This window comes from Xiphias gladius, chromosome 6, assembly GCF_016859285.1.
Source record: "Xiphias gladius isolate SHS-SW01 ecotype Sanya breed wild chromosome 6, ASM1685928v1, whole genome shotgun sequence".
NCBI classification, from domain to species: domain Eukaryota; kingdom Metazoa; phylum Chordata; class Actinopteri; order Istiophoriformes; family Xiphiidae; genus Xiphias; species Xiphias gladius.
This window is the reverse complement of record NC_053405.1, coordinates 28597789-28612336: the sequence shown is the minus strand read 5'-3', so window position 1 is coordinate 28612336 and position 14548 is coordinate 28597789. Positions and strand designations below refer to the sequence as shown.

The following is a 14548-nucleotide window of genomic DNA, read 5'->3' as shown; positions in this document are numbered from 1 at the left end:
TACCTATTTCAATGTGATATTTCGTTTTAAATAAATTTGCAAAAACTTCTAAAATTCTGTTATTGCTTTGTAATTATGGGGTATTAATGAAATAAAAATTTATTTAAAACGATTTTAGCATAATACTGCAAAATAACAAAAGGTGAAAAAAGTGAAGGGCTCTGAATATTCTCTGAATCCACTGTAAAAGTGAATGGTGCAACACAGTAAAGTTAATAAGCTGTTATTGCTTCCAATGTTGTGGACTCTTGTTCTCATTTACCTAAAAGTTCGGCATTCTTATCAGGGCTTGCTGTTAATCAATGGGGCAAATTTGCAGGTCAGAGTTCACCAAAATTGAACTTGACACAAAATTTGTATGGATTTAATTTGCCCATGTGAGTGAATCCATTAATCACTGTGATTCTTTGGAATTAATAGATTTTGCTGCATAATTTTGCTGTTTCAGTGTTGGTGTGACCAGTACTTTTAACATTAATTGGGTACAGGTCACTTTATGAAACACATACAAATATAACAGATTTTTAACTTTATTTTATGGGAGACAGTTGGGTGGAGGGGGGTCTGGGTGGGTCCGGGTTATTTTTTAGGTCTTTTTTTATATATTTGCTTTGCTCTAATATCGTAGCTACATTGACTCTAAAATTGTTTGTTGTCTCTGGTGTCAGTATGAAATAATGAGAACTTAATTGCAAAGCTCATAGGTGTTTAATGCTCTGGTAGCAGTAGCTAACATGCTATTACCAAATACAATAAGTATATTCTCGTTTTTAATCTGGGAACTGAAATGACTGAAAATATTGGCTTCTTCTGTTAATTGTACATTAATTACTCACTTTCTATGCAGCCTTTTTTTCCCCCCTCTTCACCCTTAAGCAATAATAAATGTATTGTCTGACTGGTAACCGTGGCTGTCAAAATGAGAAAAAAAAAAACTTGCAACATGTGTGTGTGTGTGTGTCTGTGTGTGTGTGTCTGTGTCTGTGTCTTTGTCTGTGTCTCAGTCTCAGTCATTCACCTTTACCATTCCTCCTTATTCACTCACTCTTTTGCTCTTTTAGATATGCTGCCAAAAGTGGAGACAAGGGTTGTTCTGGTGGGAGAAGCAGGCAGAAATGGAGCGCTGGTCAAAGCACTGCAGGTACATCATTTCTCTGTTAACCCTGAAGGTCCACTGTGGCCCACTGGCTTCTATTAAGTTGGCAGGCCTCGACAATCCGAGTCAACACCACTGTTTTTCTCAATTTGATAAGTAGGACACGGAAACTCTGTTTTGAAGGACAAAAATAATGCTTCTGGGTTAAAACTGCCAACAGATAAGACATTTATGCCAGTGTTCATTGTTGAACTTTTGGGGCATTTTCACATTTAATCGATAATTGCTGGTGAGGAGGCAGAGAGGAAACAAAGGTTCCAATTTGGAATCGAACTGGTGCAGGATGAGGCTTTTCTGTTCTGTTGCTTTCACCCAACATCCTGGGCATGTTTATGTTCTGCAGTACATGGCAGTGTATCGGTGTTGCTGTCTGCAGGTGTAACAATAATTTTTGCCATTCAATCACATATTGTGACATCATTTGATGAACTTTTTATTGATGACGTTTGTTCTCTTATCTCGTTCTCTCTGCTTTAGGCCAGGCTTTGTGATCAAGCAAGCAATTGTTTTGTATTTCCTCACAAAGATACTCACCGTCTTCCATAAAGAAAAAAAAGATGCTGTGTCAGAAGAAATAACTAATCAGTAGTCTTTATTTGTTCTCCAAATAACACATCGTACCCCCCAACATTAAAAAATGATCAGAACTATGAAAAACAAACAGCAAGAACTCATACAAATATAACAACACAAATGTAAAATATTAAAACACTAATAATAACTAAATAATGTAATAATTACATTTACAGTGACATGAAAAAGTTTGGGCATCCCTGGCCAAAATTCCTGTAACCGAATAGTTAAGCAAGTAAAAGGTGAATTGATTTCCAAAAGGCATAAAGTTAAAGATGGCACATTTCTTTAATATTTTAAGCAACATTACTTTATTATTTCCATCTTTTATAGTTTCAAAATTATAAGAAAAGGAGAAGGGCCCGAAACAAAAGTTTGGGCACCCTACTTGGTCAGTACTTAATAACACCCACTTTGGAAAGAATCACAGCTTGTAAACACTTTTTGTGGGCAGCTGAGAGTCTATCAGTTCTTGTTTCAGTTCTTCCTTGCACAAAGGCTTCTAGTTCTGTGATTCTCTGGCCGTCTTGCATGCACTGCTCTTTTGATGTCTTTCCACAGATTGTCGATGATGTTTAGGTCAGCAGACTGTGAGAGTCGTTCCAAAACCTTCAGCTTGTGCCTCTTGAGGTAGTCCATTGTGGGTTTTGAGAAGTGTTTAGGATCATTATTCAGCTGTGGAAGCCATCCTCTTTTTATCTTCAGCTTTTTTACAGATGACGTGATGTTTGCTCCCAGAATTTGCTGGTATTTAAGTGAATCCATTCTTCCCTCTACCAGTGAAGTGTTCCCCATGCCAACACAGCCACCTCTGTGCTTTTACGGTTGGAGAGGTGTACTTTTCATGAAATTCTGCTTCCTTTTTTCTCCAAATATACATTTGCTCATTGTGACCACAAAGTTCTATTTTAACTTTAAAGCCTGAAACATTTTTGGAAAGAAAAAATGCATCAGACTTGTTTAGATGTTCCCTTGCAAACTTCTGACGCAGAATTTTGTAGTGAGGATGCAGGAAAAGTTTTCTTCTGATGTCTCTTCTAGAGGTCATATTTGTGCAGGTGTCACTGCATAATAGAATGGTGCACCACCACTCCAGAGTCTGCTAAATCTTCCTGAAGGTCTTTTGCAGTCAAACAGGGGTTTGAGTTGCCTTTTCAGCAATCCTATGAGCAGTTCTCTCAGAAAATATTCTTGGCCTTCAGGACCTCAACTTAACTACCACTGTTCCTGTTAACTGCTATTTCTTAGTTACATTATGAACTGAGGAAATGGCTACCCAAAACCACTTTGCTATATTCTTATGGCCTTCTCCTGCTTTGTGGGCATAACTTATATTACTTTTCAGAGTGCTAGGCAGCTGCTTAGAGGAGAAAATGGCTGCTGATTGTTGAGACAAGGTTTGAGAAGTCAGAGGTTTTATAAAACTTTAAAATTTTCATCACTTGGCCTTTTCTAACAATGACTCTGAACAAGCCATATCCCTAACAAGCTTATAAAGGTGTGAGACTTTGGTAAAAGTTATCCGAGAGCTCAAATCTCTTGGAGTGCCCAACACTTTGTATGGTTCTCATTTCCTTTTTTCACTCCAAACTTGTGCGAAATAAGAATAATATACTAATCTTTTCCAAAATGTTGAAAAGAATGTTTCACCTTTAACTTCTTGCTTTTTGGAGATCAGTTCATCTTTTACACATTAACTAATCACAGTAACAGAAATTTTGACCAGGAGTGCCCAAACTTCTTCATGCCACTACAAACTAGTGCTGTGATGATTATTCAACAAATCATTTAGAAGAAAAATTACCAAACGTTAATAATTGAATGGCTTTTTTTTTTTTTTCTCAGTTTGGTGTTCTTTAAACTGTTGGTAAAGCAAAATGAGAACATTGTTACAAAATGTGTAGAGATTTCATGAGGATATTTATGTGTCTGTTGGTGCATGTTTGTGTCTGCTCCAGTTAGCAGCGTCTAATTTTGTGTCTTCGAGTATTGCAATGTGAAGGTGATTTAGAGGTGTGGCAGCCGACTAAGTGCTGCTAGAATGACTCCCTTTCCAGGTCTCCTGAGCCCTGTCACTTCTAAAGATTTCCTGCTTAAATCATCTATTTCTCCCTGCCAATCTGCAGTGCAACCACATCCAAAGACATCTGCCGACAACTCCATCACAGTGCTCCTGATCTCTGCCTGACCGCCCACCGCCATTGCTCAGTCAATCCACAGAAAATAGCCCCCCCATCATTTCTTCTCGCTCTCTTTCTATCCTGTCCTTTCCTCCTCTTCTCCTTCCCAATGGCTTTGAACTTTTATTTTGATTTTTAACGTAAACTACTACTTCTCCCCAGCATACCCCCTCTGGAGCGTGATAGTTGTTTGAAGTCAATGTCTTAAAACTTTGCAAGGACACAGGCCCTACCCCATCTCTTTTTTTTTGTCTTCATGTGAGGTTAATTTGTATGAACTTGTCTCTGGATTTCTCATTTACTCATTCTTTGTATTTCATTCTGTCCCAATCTTCTTTCCCCCCTTCTCTTTTTTGTGCTGCTGTCCTTCTTTTAAATGCCAGTGTTTAACATACACGGTGGTTGGTTTTTACAGGCCATCAGAGTAATGGAGGTACCGGTGGTAAAGATAAGACAAGGCGAGGCTGGTGCCGAAGAAAAAATGATGATAAAATCTATAGTCAATATGGTACAGTATAGTGTCTGTGTCTCTGTATGACTGTGTGACATTTTCATGGAAAAGTGCTGCATGAGTCTTAATTCACACTGGGTACTCACTTAATCATTGTGCATGGCTAAATCACGGATGGTGAACTGATTTGTGGGTGAATTTTAAATATAAGTGGATCGCTCTTCAACAGAGATTTTCAATCAAATGTCAATGCAAGGCTGAGGATTGATATTAAGTCATTTGAAAGACTTTTAATTTAGCAGCATTGCATGTAAATATGTCCAATTTCCAGCTGTTAATACCGAGGTTAGTGTTTCAAGCAGCCCAATGAAAAGCTATTTGCACACACAAGATTTCATTAGACAGGTGTGATCAATAGGAGTACATCTAAGAGGCTTTGGTTTTGAGTTTCATCTCCTCTTAAAGAAATAGTTCGAGTGTGTGTAACATTTTGTGAGTTATGTAAATTTGCTTTCTTTCTGAGAGTGAGATGTGAAGATCAATAACAAATTGGCAAATCGGCAGTGAGAAATAGATGCTATGGTCGCTGATAGTACCAAATCTGTCAACCTTACTGTGACAAAACACAGTGATGCTGCGCTTCTTGTTTACCAAAAATACTTCATGCTTTTAATCCTCCCTAAAAAAAGCTTTGCTGATCACCTGACATTTAATCTCGTGCCACCAGCATGTTAGTTTTCGTTTCCAAAACGATTCACTCTAATACTTTTGGGAATCCTTGACTTTGTTTTTGTGCCACCGTGAGGTTGACATTTAAGGTTTTGAGTAAAATGTCACAACAGTAGTTGGATGGATTGTCATGAAATTTGGAACAGGCATCTATGTCCAACTCGGTACGAACTGTAATGACTTTGGTCATCTCCTGACTTTTCATGTAACATCATCATTAGGTTAAATTTTTAATTCTTCGACTTCTTTGGTTTATAATCAAATACCTGCAAAGCTGATAACATTCCCATTAACCTCAGCTGTACTTTGTGTTTAGTGCGAATTTGCTAATTTGCTTAGCATGCTAACACGTTGAACTAAGATAATGAACATAGTAAACAATTAGCATGTTAGTATTGTCATTGTGAGCTTGTCAACAAGCTGATGTTGGCATTTAGTTAACCCCTGTTATGCCAAAGTGCAACTTCACAGAGCTTCTAGAATGGCTGTAAAATCTTATTGTTACATTTCTGTTTATGTACAGATTGTACAAGCAAGATTTAATGTGTTGAGTCTGGAGCTGTAGAAAATGGTATATTTCTGAACCGTGGACAGAGCCAGATAAGTTGTGAGTAGGGTATACGTGTCCTGACTCCAGCTCTGAATTTAAAACAGAGATATTATATTGATATTGATCTGATCATCTTTAGAGAGAAAGCAAACAAGTGTATTTCCCAAAATGTTAAACTATTCTGCTAAAACAAAGGTGTCTAAAGTAATGAGGAACCTAACAGTGTCATAACAACTGTGGTTTCTAACTCTGTGTGTATGTGTCTCTCTGCCGATGCCTCTCCACTTTTTCTGGCTTTGTCCTGTGTCACCTACTGGAAAAACTTTCTCTGAAGTAGTTTGTTTATGGGCAGCTTTACAGGTAACACAAGTAATTTCACCTCTCCTGCACCGTCAGTTCTGCCCATAAACAGCCCTACAGCTAGTTTATCTAAGTTTCGCTCACTGGTATCAAAGCCATGATTCAAACAAGTACTCTGATTCAAAGTATCATTTTCTCATCTGAGAGGGCAGAACTGATTTTTTTTTTTTTTCCTCCTCTTTCTCTTTCCAGGCCGCACTTAGCATTTTTTTGCTGTATGATAGAGAGAGAGAATATTATTGTGTCTGCTGTATGTTTAAGAGTGAATGTTTTTGTACTGCAATCTATTTTTCTTGATGGATTGAAGACATCTGCAGTATTAAGAGCTCTCATGACTTTGGTACATTGATGGGAAGAAAATATTTCACAAAACAACAATGAAAATTGAAATTCTGTAAAAAGAGCTTACTGGCACCAAATTGTCAAATTTGAAGTCAGGATTTGGTTATTGGCCCTTGTAATGCAGTATATTTACTGGCTTACGCTTCAGTAAGGAATTAGGATATAAAATGATAGAAATATTTTTGTCTTAAAATAACTTTGAGGACCATGAAAGCTTGGTGATTCCATATTTTTTTTAATTGACAACAATCCCATGAAAAACATCAAAACCAACAATCAATTTGTCCTTCTAAAAAGTATTGATTGTTTGTTAAAAGCCTGATCTTATTACTCTGTTCCATAGAGCTCCATTGTTGTCTGAAAACCTAAATAAACATAGTGATGAACCTGGCTGTTGTATATTGACTCAGTCCCACATTCACCAACTTGCTGACTATTCCACAGATGAAAATAGTCCCCAACAAATGCACTATTTCCTGAACTACAGTGCATAGCTGTTTTAGGGAAAAAAAATTTTAAAGTTGCTCTAATCCACATTTTGAAAAATATTTCAAATGACTGTGTGAAAGGTTTAACTTGTATTATTTAAAGTTATTTCCTGACTCAGCAGTTTCCTTCAGCTTTACAGAGTGTTTCATTGTGTTTTAGCACATTGTTTTGGTTTTATGGCCCGTTAATTTACTGCTTTGGTTCTGTCTCACAGCTCTCATTAACCATGTTGATGTTGATGACAAAATTAGTGACCAGCTGATGAACATAGTCAAGCGTTTAGCAGCTGAAGCAAATATTTTTCACAGGACTTGGTGGGGACCAAAAGAGAGACAAAGGGATAGTGAATATTGGACTTACTTTCACCAGCGTAACAACTCAGTAAGGCCATAATATATCAAACGTGTGATCGGTTGTTGTGGAGTACTCCTTCCAAGTGGCTGTGTAATGCAGCTTTAAAAATGGGGGGGTTCTTTGAGTCTGGGTAGAGAAGTTGGAAAATAATGAGAGATTAACTAACATTGTTGGTTTTGTTTTTTTCATGGGATTTGTTGCATTCAGAATAATGTAAAATAATCCCAGTTTTAGCCTTTAGGTGTTTACATTTTTTTTGTAGGTTTTACTCGTTAAAGAGAAAATCTACTTTAAATGAAATTAACTAATAAATTAACAACTTCCAACAGCCTCACTAACAAGGCTAACAAGCCTCTCTATAGTAATTTGCAGATTAATTGCATTCTTCTTAATGTTGTACTCCATATTGTGATTCTTCCTACTCAGGACATCAACACCCCGTGCTTAATGACAGACGACGTCCAGGAGTTTGGAGATGAAGAGAACACAGATTTTGAGACGGTGTTTGTCCTCACAGACTTTGATTCTCCTGACTACAGCTACCTCTACAAACGTGACAACCGCATTGTTGGGCCTCCTGTTGTGCTGCACTGTGCTGCAAAGGGAGAAGTACGTCATTGACTAGATTCACAGAAATTATAATGTCACCTAGAAGTAATTAAGGTGATTCAAATATCTCAAATACAGCATTACTGCACCCTTGTCTAAAGCATGGCTTTCAAATGACATTCAAATGAAAAATTTACAGCTTCATTCTGAAATTATTAGCTCAGCAAAAAATGTCTGTTTGTCATGTGGGGAGGACCCACCAGAGAGGCCTGAAATGAACCTTGATTTCAGAAAGCAGGATACAGAAAAAGCATTATAGCTATGAACAGGATGATGAACAGGAGCTGTCCCTGCCTGCGGTACTGTCTGACAGAGACTTCACATAGGATGTATGTTAAACATGAGCAGTGTGTCCTGACCTCCTGCTATCAACAAGACAGCACTCCACACATTTGTCAGCTGAAGACAGCACACACATACATGCAGGTTTAGATTGCTCTTGTTATTTAGATCTCTTGACAATAGGGGAAATTATGTTGTGCCATTTTGCAGTTTTTCACTCCTTTAAGGCATTTATCTTATCAAAAAAGAATTGGGTGTTGGAGTAATTATTTGTAATTTGTTTTTTTAACCATGCTCTGGATTAATTTATGTTTTTCTAGTTATAAAAAATAATATAATCCAAAGACAAAAGATCATTTGGAAGTTATTAATACATTTCAAATATAATGCTGTGTGTATGTATTTTTAGTATTCTTCCAGTGAATTGTTAATCATATTGTTAAAGGGAAAACTGACATTAAAAGTAATAAAATGTAATTTTGTACTTATTTCATCATTTGCACTGAATTTTGCTCTTCCCTTCCTTATAGCCTCTGCACTTTTCATGTCGTCCTCTCTACTCCACCACCATGCTTAACCTCTCACTGTGTTTCACCGGTTTCAGGAACAAAGAGGAAATGGTGAGTTAATTTATCTAATATTATGCAACTCTAACTTTTTTATGGAGGGATGATAACTTAAGTATTTTATTTGTTCTTAATCTTTCTTTGTAGAATGATCTTTGTTGTTAATAACAAAAAGATGAGTTGTAAGAGAGTTCTGAAAATAAACAATACATTAATCTTTTGGAGAACATCATTCCAGTTGCACTGACATTTTTGTTTAATTTAGTAAGCATATTGAAGTGGAATGCTTATTACTAATACGGTGCAAGTGTCTTTCCATGGCACAGCATAGCAAAGTTGTTTACCTTGATGACGGACTGAAGGTGTGCTGGTTTGCAGAAAACGCAATAAAGTCAGAAACGTTTTTTTTTTTTAATTCATGGCTTGACACATAGTAGTGAGTTTGTCAGCATGTTGGTGATTTCAAGCTAGAGGGATAAATTGGCCAGGGTGATATATTTACTTGTAATAGGTTATTGCAGATGTAATGGTATGTACGCTTACAATTGCCAGTTTATTATGTTCACTTTTCTATAACTAGTATAGCCTAATACATCAGCCTTGCTGGGTTTTTTAAAACTCCTAGGTATTGATATTGGCTCCAGCCTCAAATATCCTGTATCTGTCGGCTGCAGCCATAACTTTGCTGCCAGCACAAAGTAATTCAGGTCATGTTAATGCTGCTTATTACTGTTTAATGTTACACTTCCAATGCTATCCCCCATGTACATTGCATATATGGTATTTGGAAATCATGTACCATGCTTGCTGACGTCATCTGATCAGGGACCATAATAATCCCAGGTAAATGATGACTAATTAATAATTTGGAGAAATGTATGAACGGCAATAGAAAAAAACCCACTGGCATAGAAAAATGTCTGGCATATTCCACCTTGATGTTTATTTTCCCTCTTTGTGCTTAGCTTGTGCATGGTATTTTTTGTTGTCCATGTAGAAGAATTTGGTGAATCTGGTTCATCACATGGGTGGGACTATCCGGAAAGACTTCAGCACAAAGGTCACTCATCTCATCGCCTACTCCACACATGGGGAGAAATACAGGGTGTGTTTACTCCGTTGGTTTGTTTGCTTGTTTGTTTATTCTGATCTTGCAGTCTTTGTACTCTGTCTTTTCCTACATTAATACCACTGTGCAGTATGGCTTGGCAATATTGTTTAAATTTTTATATATGTTATTAATAAATACCGTCAGATCTGTATTTTTGAATTGTTAAAACTTCAGAAATGTTTAATAAATGAAGGCAAAAGACCTAAAATACACATTGCAAAATGTTAAGAAATTGCAATGATAATATTGTTGCCAGCTTTTGTATGGCAAGGAAAACTATCATGAATAAATCATCAGTATTGGATATTTATTCTTCTAACCCTAATATGAAGAACTGTTGAATATAAATAGTCCAATATTCTACGAAATTAGTGGAATGATAAAGCCCTTTCTTTTGTCAGCATTATTAATTTATCCTACGTGTGTGTGTAAAAAAAAAAAAAAAAAAAAAAATTGGCATTGTATCTGTATTGTATTGTATCACTTTTTTTATTTTTTATTTATTTATTTATTTTAACGTCAACACCTCCCCTATTCCTCCTGAAAATCTTGTGGAAGTGTCTCGCTCCTCTCATTTATTGCCTTAAATTTTTTCTCAGCTCACCACCTTCCCTTTTCCGCCTCAAAGTCTTGTGGCTTGTGTATTTTGTTCTAGCAGAACAAGACAAAATGCAGTAGGAGCTTATTGGCTTTGTGACATGTAATCAAGGCTTTTTTCCGTTTGAAAGTGTGATGCTAACTAAAAAAAAAGGGGGGGGGGACCACGGAGCCTCTCAAACTTGTTTGTGTCTGAATTGAAAATTGTTTGTTGATTCTGAGTGACAGGGCAATCAGGAGTAATGAAAACAGTTTGAGGAGATTTTTGTACTGTGATCATTGACAGTGGAACTATTTGAAGGTCTTTATAATAACAAAATTGTGCAGAGACAAATTTCATGCGCTTCTTACTGTTATGTCTACCTCATCTCTTGGTTTCACATTTACTCATTTATGTTTTGTTTTTCTTCTCTCTCTTTACTTTGTCTTATGGCACCCTAATCTCTCAGCTGGCAGTGTGCCTGGGGACGCCCATACTCACTCCATCATGGATTCATAAGGCCTGGGAGAGAAGGGATGACATGTAAGTTGAAATCCTTTGAAGGAAGCCTAAGAACCATTGTGCTGTTGAAACTTGTGTTTTGTATGCAATTGAAAATTAGTGTGTGTGAAAATGTATAGTTAATTGGTTGCACCGGTGTGAGGATTTCTCTTTATCTTTAGCAAAAAGCAGTGTACAAATTCAGGTATCAGCTTCTCATTTTTACCAAGTGTTACTGGTTTAAATGACAAGAGGCAGAAGGTAATATCAGCTGTTGCTGTAGGCCAAACTGAAACTTAGCTGTTGTCTGTTGTTGTGCTGAAAGATGAATCGTCGCCCCAGTCTCAGGTCGTGTGCACTCTGGAGCATGTTTTCTTCATGGACCTCTGTATTTGGCTGCATTCATGCTTCCATCAATTCTGACCAGTTTCAGTGTCCCTGATACTGAGAAGCACCCCAATATAAATGATATTGCCACCATCATGCTTCACTGTAGGGATGATGTTAGCCAGATGAGCAGTGACTTATGTTTGCCAGACATAATGCTTTGGAGTTCTGCCCAAAGGATTCCGTTTTGTCTCATCAGACCATAGTTTTTCTTCCTTATGCTCTCTGAGTCCTGAGAGAAATGCTGTTTGGCAAACTGCAAACGGGGTGTCAAATGCCTTTTACTGAAAGTGGCTTCCATTTAGCCACTCTACCATAAAGGCCTGATTGATTGAGTGAGTGCTGCTGAGATGGGTGTCGCAGGTTCTCCCATCTCTGCAGAGGACTTCTGAAGCCCTGTTAGAGTGACCACTGGCTTCTTGTTCACCTCCCTTTGGGACCTTATATACACAGGTTTGTGCCTTTCTAAATTATGTCCAATCAATTCAATGTGCCACACGTGGACTCCAATCAAGTTCTAGACACATGTCAAGGATACCTAAAATAAAAAGGATGCACCTGGTACAAATTGGAGTGTGACAGCAAAGGGTCTTAATACTTTGTGAATGACAGATATATGGGGTTTTTAATACATTTTGAAAAATTTCTAAAAACATTTTTTTACTTTGTTATTATGAAATATTGAGTGTAGTTTGATGGGCAAAATTGGTAACTTTATACAAGTATAAATGTACAACAAACCTAGAGACCATCTTGGAATGGGATCACACCAGCCCTGAAGCCTGTCAAAATGTTGACGTACCAACCCATGAGTACTCAGTAGTCTATACTTAATTCTTAAACAAGTACATTAAGTAGTCGTTACTGTATTATTACAAGAGTACTCAGTATTCATTACTACATCATTACATGGGTACTCAGTACTTATGGGTTGGACCACGCTGATCTCAACTACTCACATGTTAAGTTTTTTGACTGTATATTGCACGGTTATGACGTTGTCTTGATGACAAAATCTGTCCACAGACAGACAGACAGAGTGCAAATAACTGCAAAAGTACTCAAAACAGCTTCTGTGGTAATTTCTGCTACAGTAGGTGTCTTCAGGAACACATTGGAACATAATGAGACACACACACTTGCTCACAGACTCACAAAGTGAAAACAATACCAGCCTGTTGTGGCTGGAATTAAAGTGTGTAAACTGTTTCTTAAGCCTCTTTTATATGTTGATACTGACAAATTCAAAAATTGGCTGATAATACAAGAAATGCCACTGTGTCAGGGTGTATTTTTTTTTTCATCATTACTTCTATAAATTATACCGTATGTGCCCAGAGGAGATATTATTTAAGTGGTTGGTATTTCTTACTATTTTGCATTTAATTACGATTCATATCATTCATATGGTTATAATATTAGTCTCAGTTAATTTTAATAGCATTAGATTATTTTATTATTGTTGCAGTTAGTACATGTTTAAAGTTAATTTTTCATCGATTTGCACATTATTATTAAATTGCAGTTTTCTTTAATGAATTTTGTTTCAGTTGTTCCTTTCAGCTCCCTTTAGAATATTTACCATATTGTAGGTTTTCTGTTTAATGACAAATTACAATAATACAAAACACATTCTGTATCTAGCATTAACAAAAGAGCAAAATTACTCTAGTGTGAGAAACAGTGTCTTAGTGCAATTATACAATTTATGCTCACTCAACACACAGATCCTGTGAAAATATAATAGGAGAGCCAACTTTTTTCAGGAAACTGTGTACTTGACAGTGTTACGACCTTGCACACTTACCAGCGTTTTTTTGTGTGTGAAAAGATTGTTTAAAGTACTTGAACAGAAACCCAGATGTAGAAGCAATAGCATTGTTTAAGATCACCTTTTTTCTCCCACTCTCATGTGTTAAGGTACTTCCATGCAGGAGAAGAGGAGTTTCGAACAGAGTTCAAAGTGCCTCCTTTCCAGGACTGCGTCCTCAGTTTTTTGGGTTTCTCAAAAGAAGAGAAGGCGAACATGGAAGAGAGGACTCTTAAACACGGTCAGTGCTGCAGCATGCAGGGATCTGTCATAGCAACTCTGCAGCAGTTGAGTTTTATTATTATTTAATTTTTTTTGTTCTTGTTTCATTCGCCTGTACCTAGTTAGCCAGGCATGCTGACATTAGCTGCTCATGATAAAGCAGACAGAGACACAATTTAGGGGTTACACTTTCTTACACATTGTTGTGGTTTTGGTTTTGGAAAGGTTTGAAAAAAATTACACCACCCTCCAAAGTCTTTGGATAACGAGTATTATTCTTACTAGAGCTCTATTAGACGGTTTCTTCATGCTGGGAAACCCAATGTTTGACAGACCTGCCGTGCATAGTTACAATTGCTTACCTATAAATGGACAATTACTGTTTGGGGAAGGAGTTGAGCCAATGGTCAATTCTGAAATTCACTCAGACATTGAAATTGATTATGCAGATTCATTTTAAAAATAGCTGTCTGTATGTACAGTCCATACCTTAAGTATTTGGTCAATTACACATTTTTTCTTCCACGGGCTCTATGCTTCAACCTCCAAACACTTAAGGGTAAGATTGAGCATTCTTAAATTAGCAGCAACAACTTGGATGTAAACAAGGTCATGTAGTGTATTTTTTCCTCTTTTAACAAATTTGAGTCGTCATAGTTGCATGATTGAAGTTGTCAGCGATGACGATAAATCTAATGGGGTGTGCTGTTTGCCGATTGTTGGTCCTGCTGTACAGCTCGGAGCCTGGAGATAGCATGAGCGCACTTTGCGCTTGTAAACTCCCCCAGTGGAGAACAGTCTTTTGACCCAAACACAGCATTTTTGCATCTTTCCTTGTGGATGTAAAAAAAAAAAAAAAAAAACTCGTCGATCTTGATGGCATTGTCCAGAATGATGCTGTGTTGCCATGTTTCAATAAAAAAAAAAAAATGCAGCAGTTCTTTATCTCACACTGGGTAGTCTATTTTACTCTCTGCCAATCTTGAGAAGATCCTGGTGGCTGTAGCTGAGTTTCCCCCTTTTTTTTTTTTTTTTTTTTTTAGTTGAAGACAGTTGAAGACTGTAAAACGTGTAAAACAAAAAAAAAAAAACATGTAAAATAACAAAAGCATTGGCCACTGCGTCTGCAGCGTTCCACTTGCTGAAGACTTGACTAAAATTGAGACCCACAACAAGCAAGAGCTGATGGTCGGTGCAGTGAAGGCCTGGGAGAGCATCACCAGGCAATATACAAAGATGTGACTTCAGGCAGTCATTGAGTTCAATGTATTTCCCTCAAAATATTAAGACCTTAATTAT

The 14548-nt window shown here is 37.1% G+C and overlaps 1 protein-coding gene across 6 annotated transcripts in view; it reads left to right on the top strand.

The window, feature by feature from the left end:
* ect2 (epithelial cell transforming 2) overlaps positions 1-14548 on the top strand; it is a 62751-nt gene that overhangs the window by 4088 nt on the left and 44115 nt on the right. For 4 of the 6 annotated variants that reach the window (XM_040129259.1, XM_040129258.1, XM_040129255.1 and 1 more), the window contains exons 3-9: positions 1062-1141; positions 4325-4417; positions 7611-7793; positions 8606-8695; positions 9639-9746; positions 10799-10872; positions 13138-13268. In XM_040129259.1, coding sequence (XP_039985193.1) covers positions 1062-1141; positions 4325-4417; positions 7611-7793; positions 8606-8695; positions 9639-9746; positions 10799-10872; positions 13138-13268 — 759 coding nt within the window. The remainder of the gene's footprint in view (positions 1-1061; positions 1142-4324; positions 4418-7610; positions 7794-8605; positions 8696-9638; positions 9747-10798; positions 10873-13137; positions 13269-14548) is intronic. The other 2 variants (XM_040129260.1, XM_040129257.1) reach the window with 1 other exon arrangement.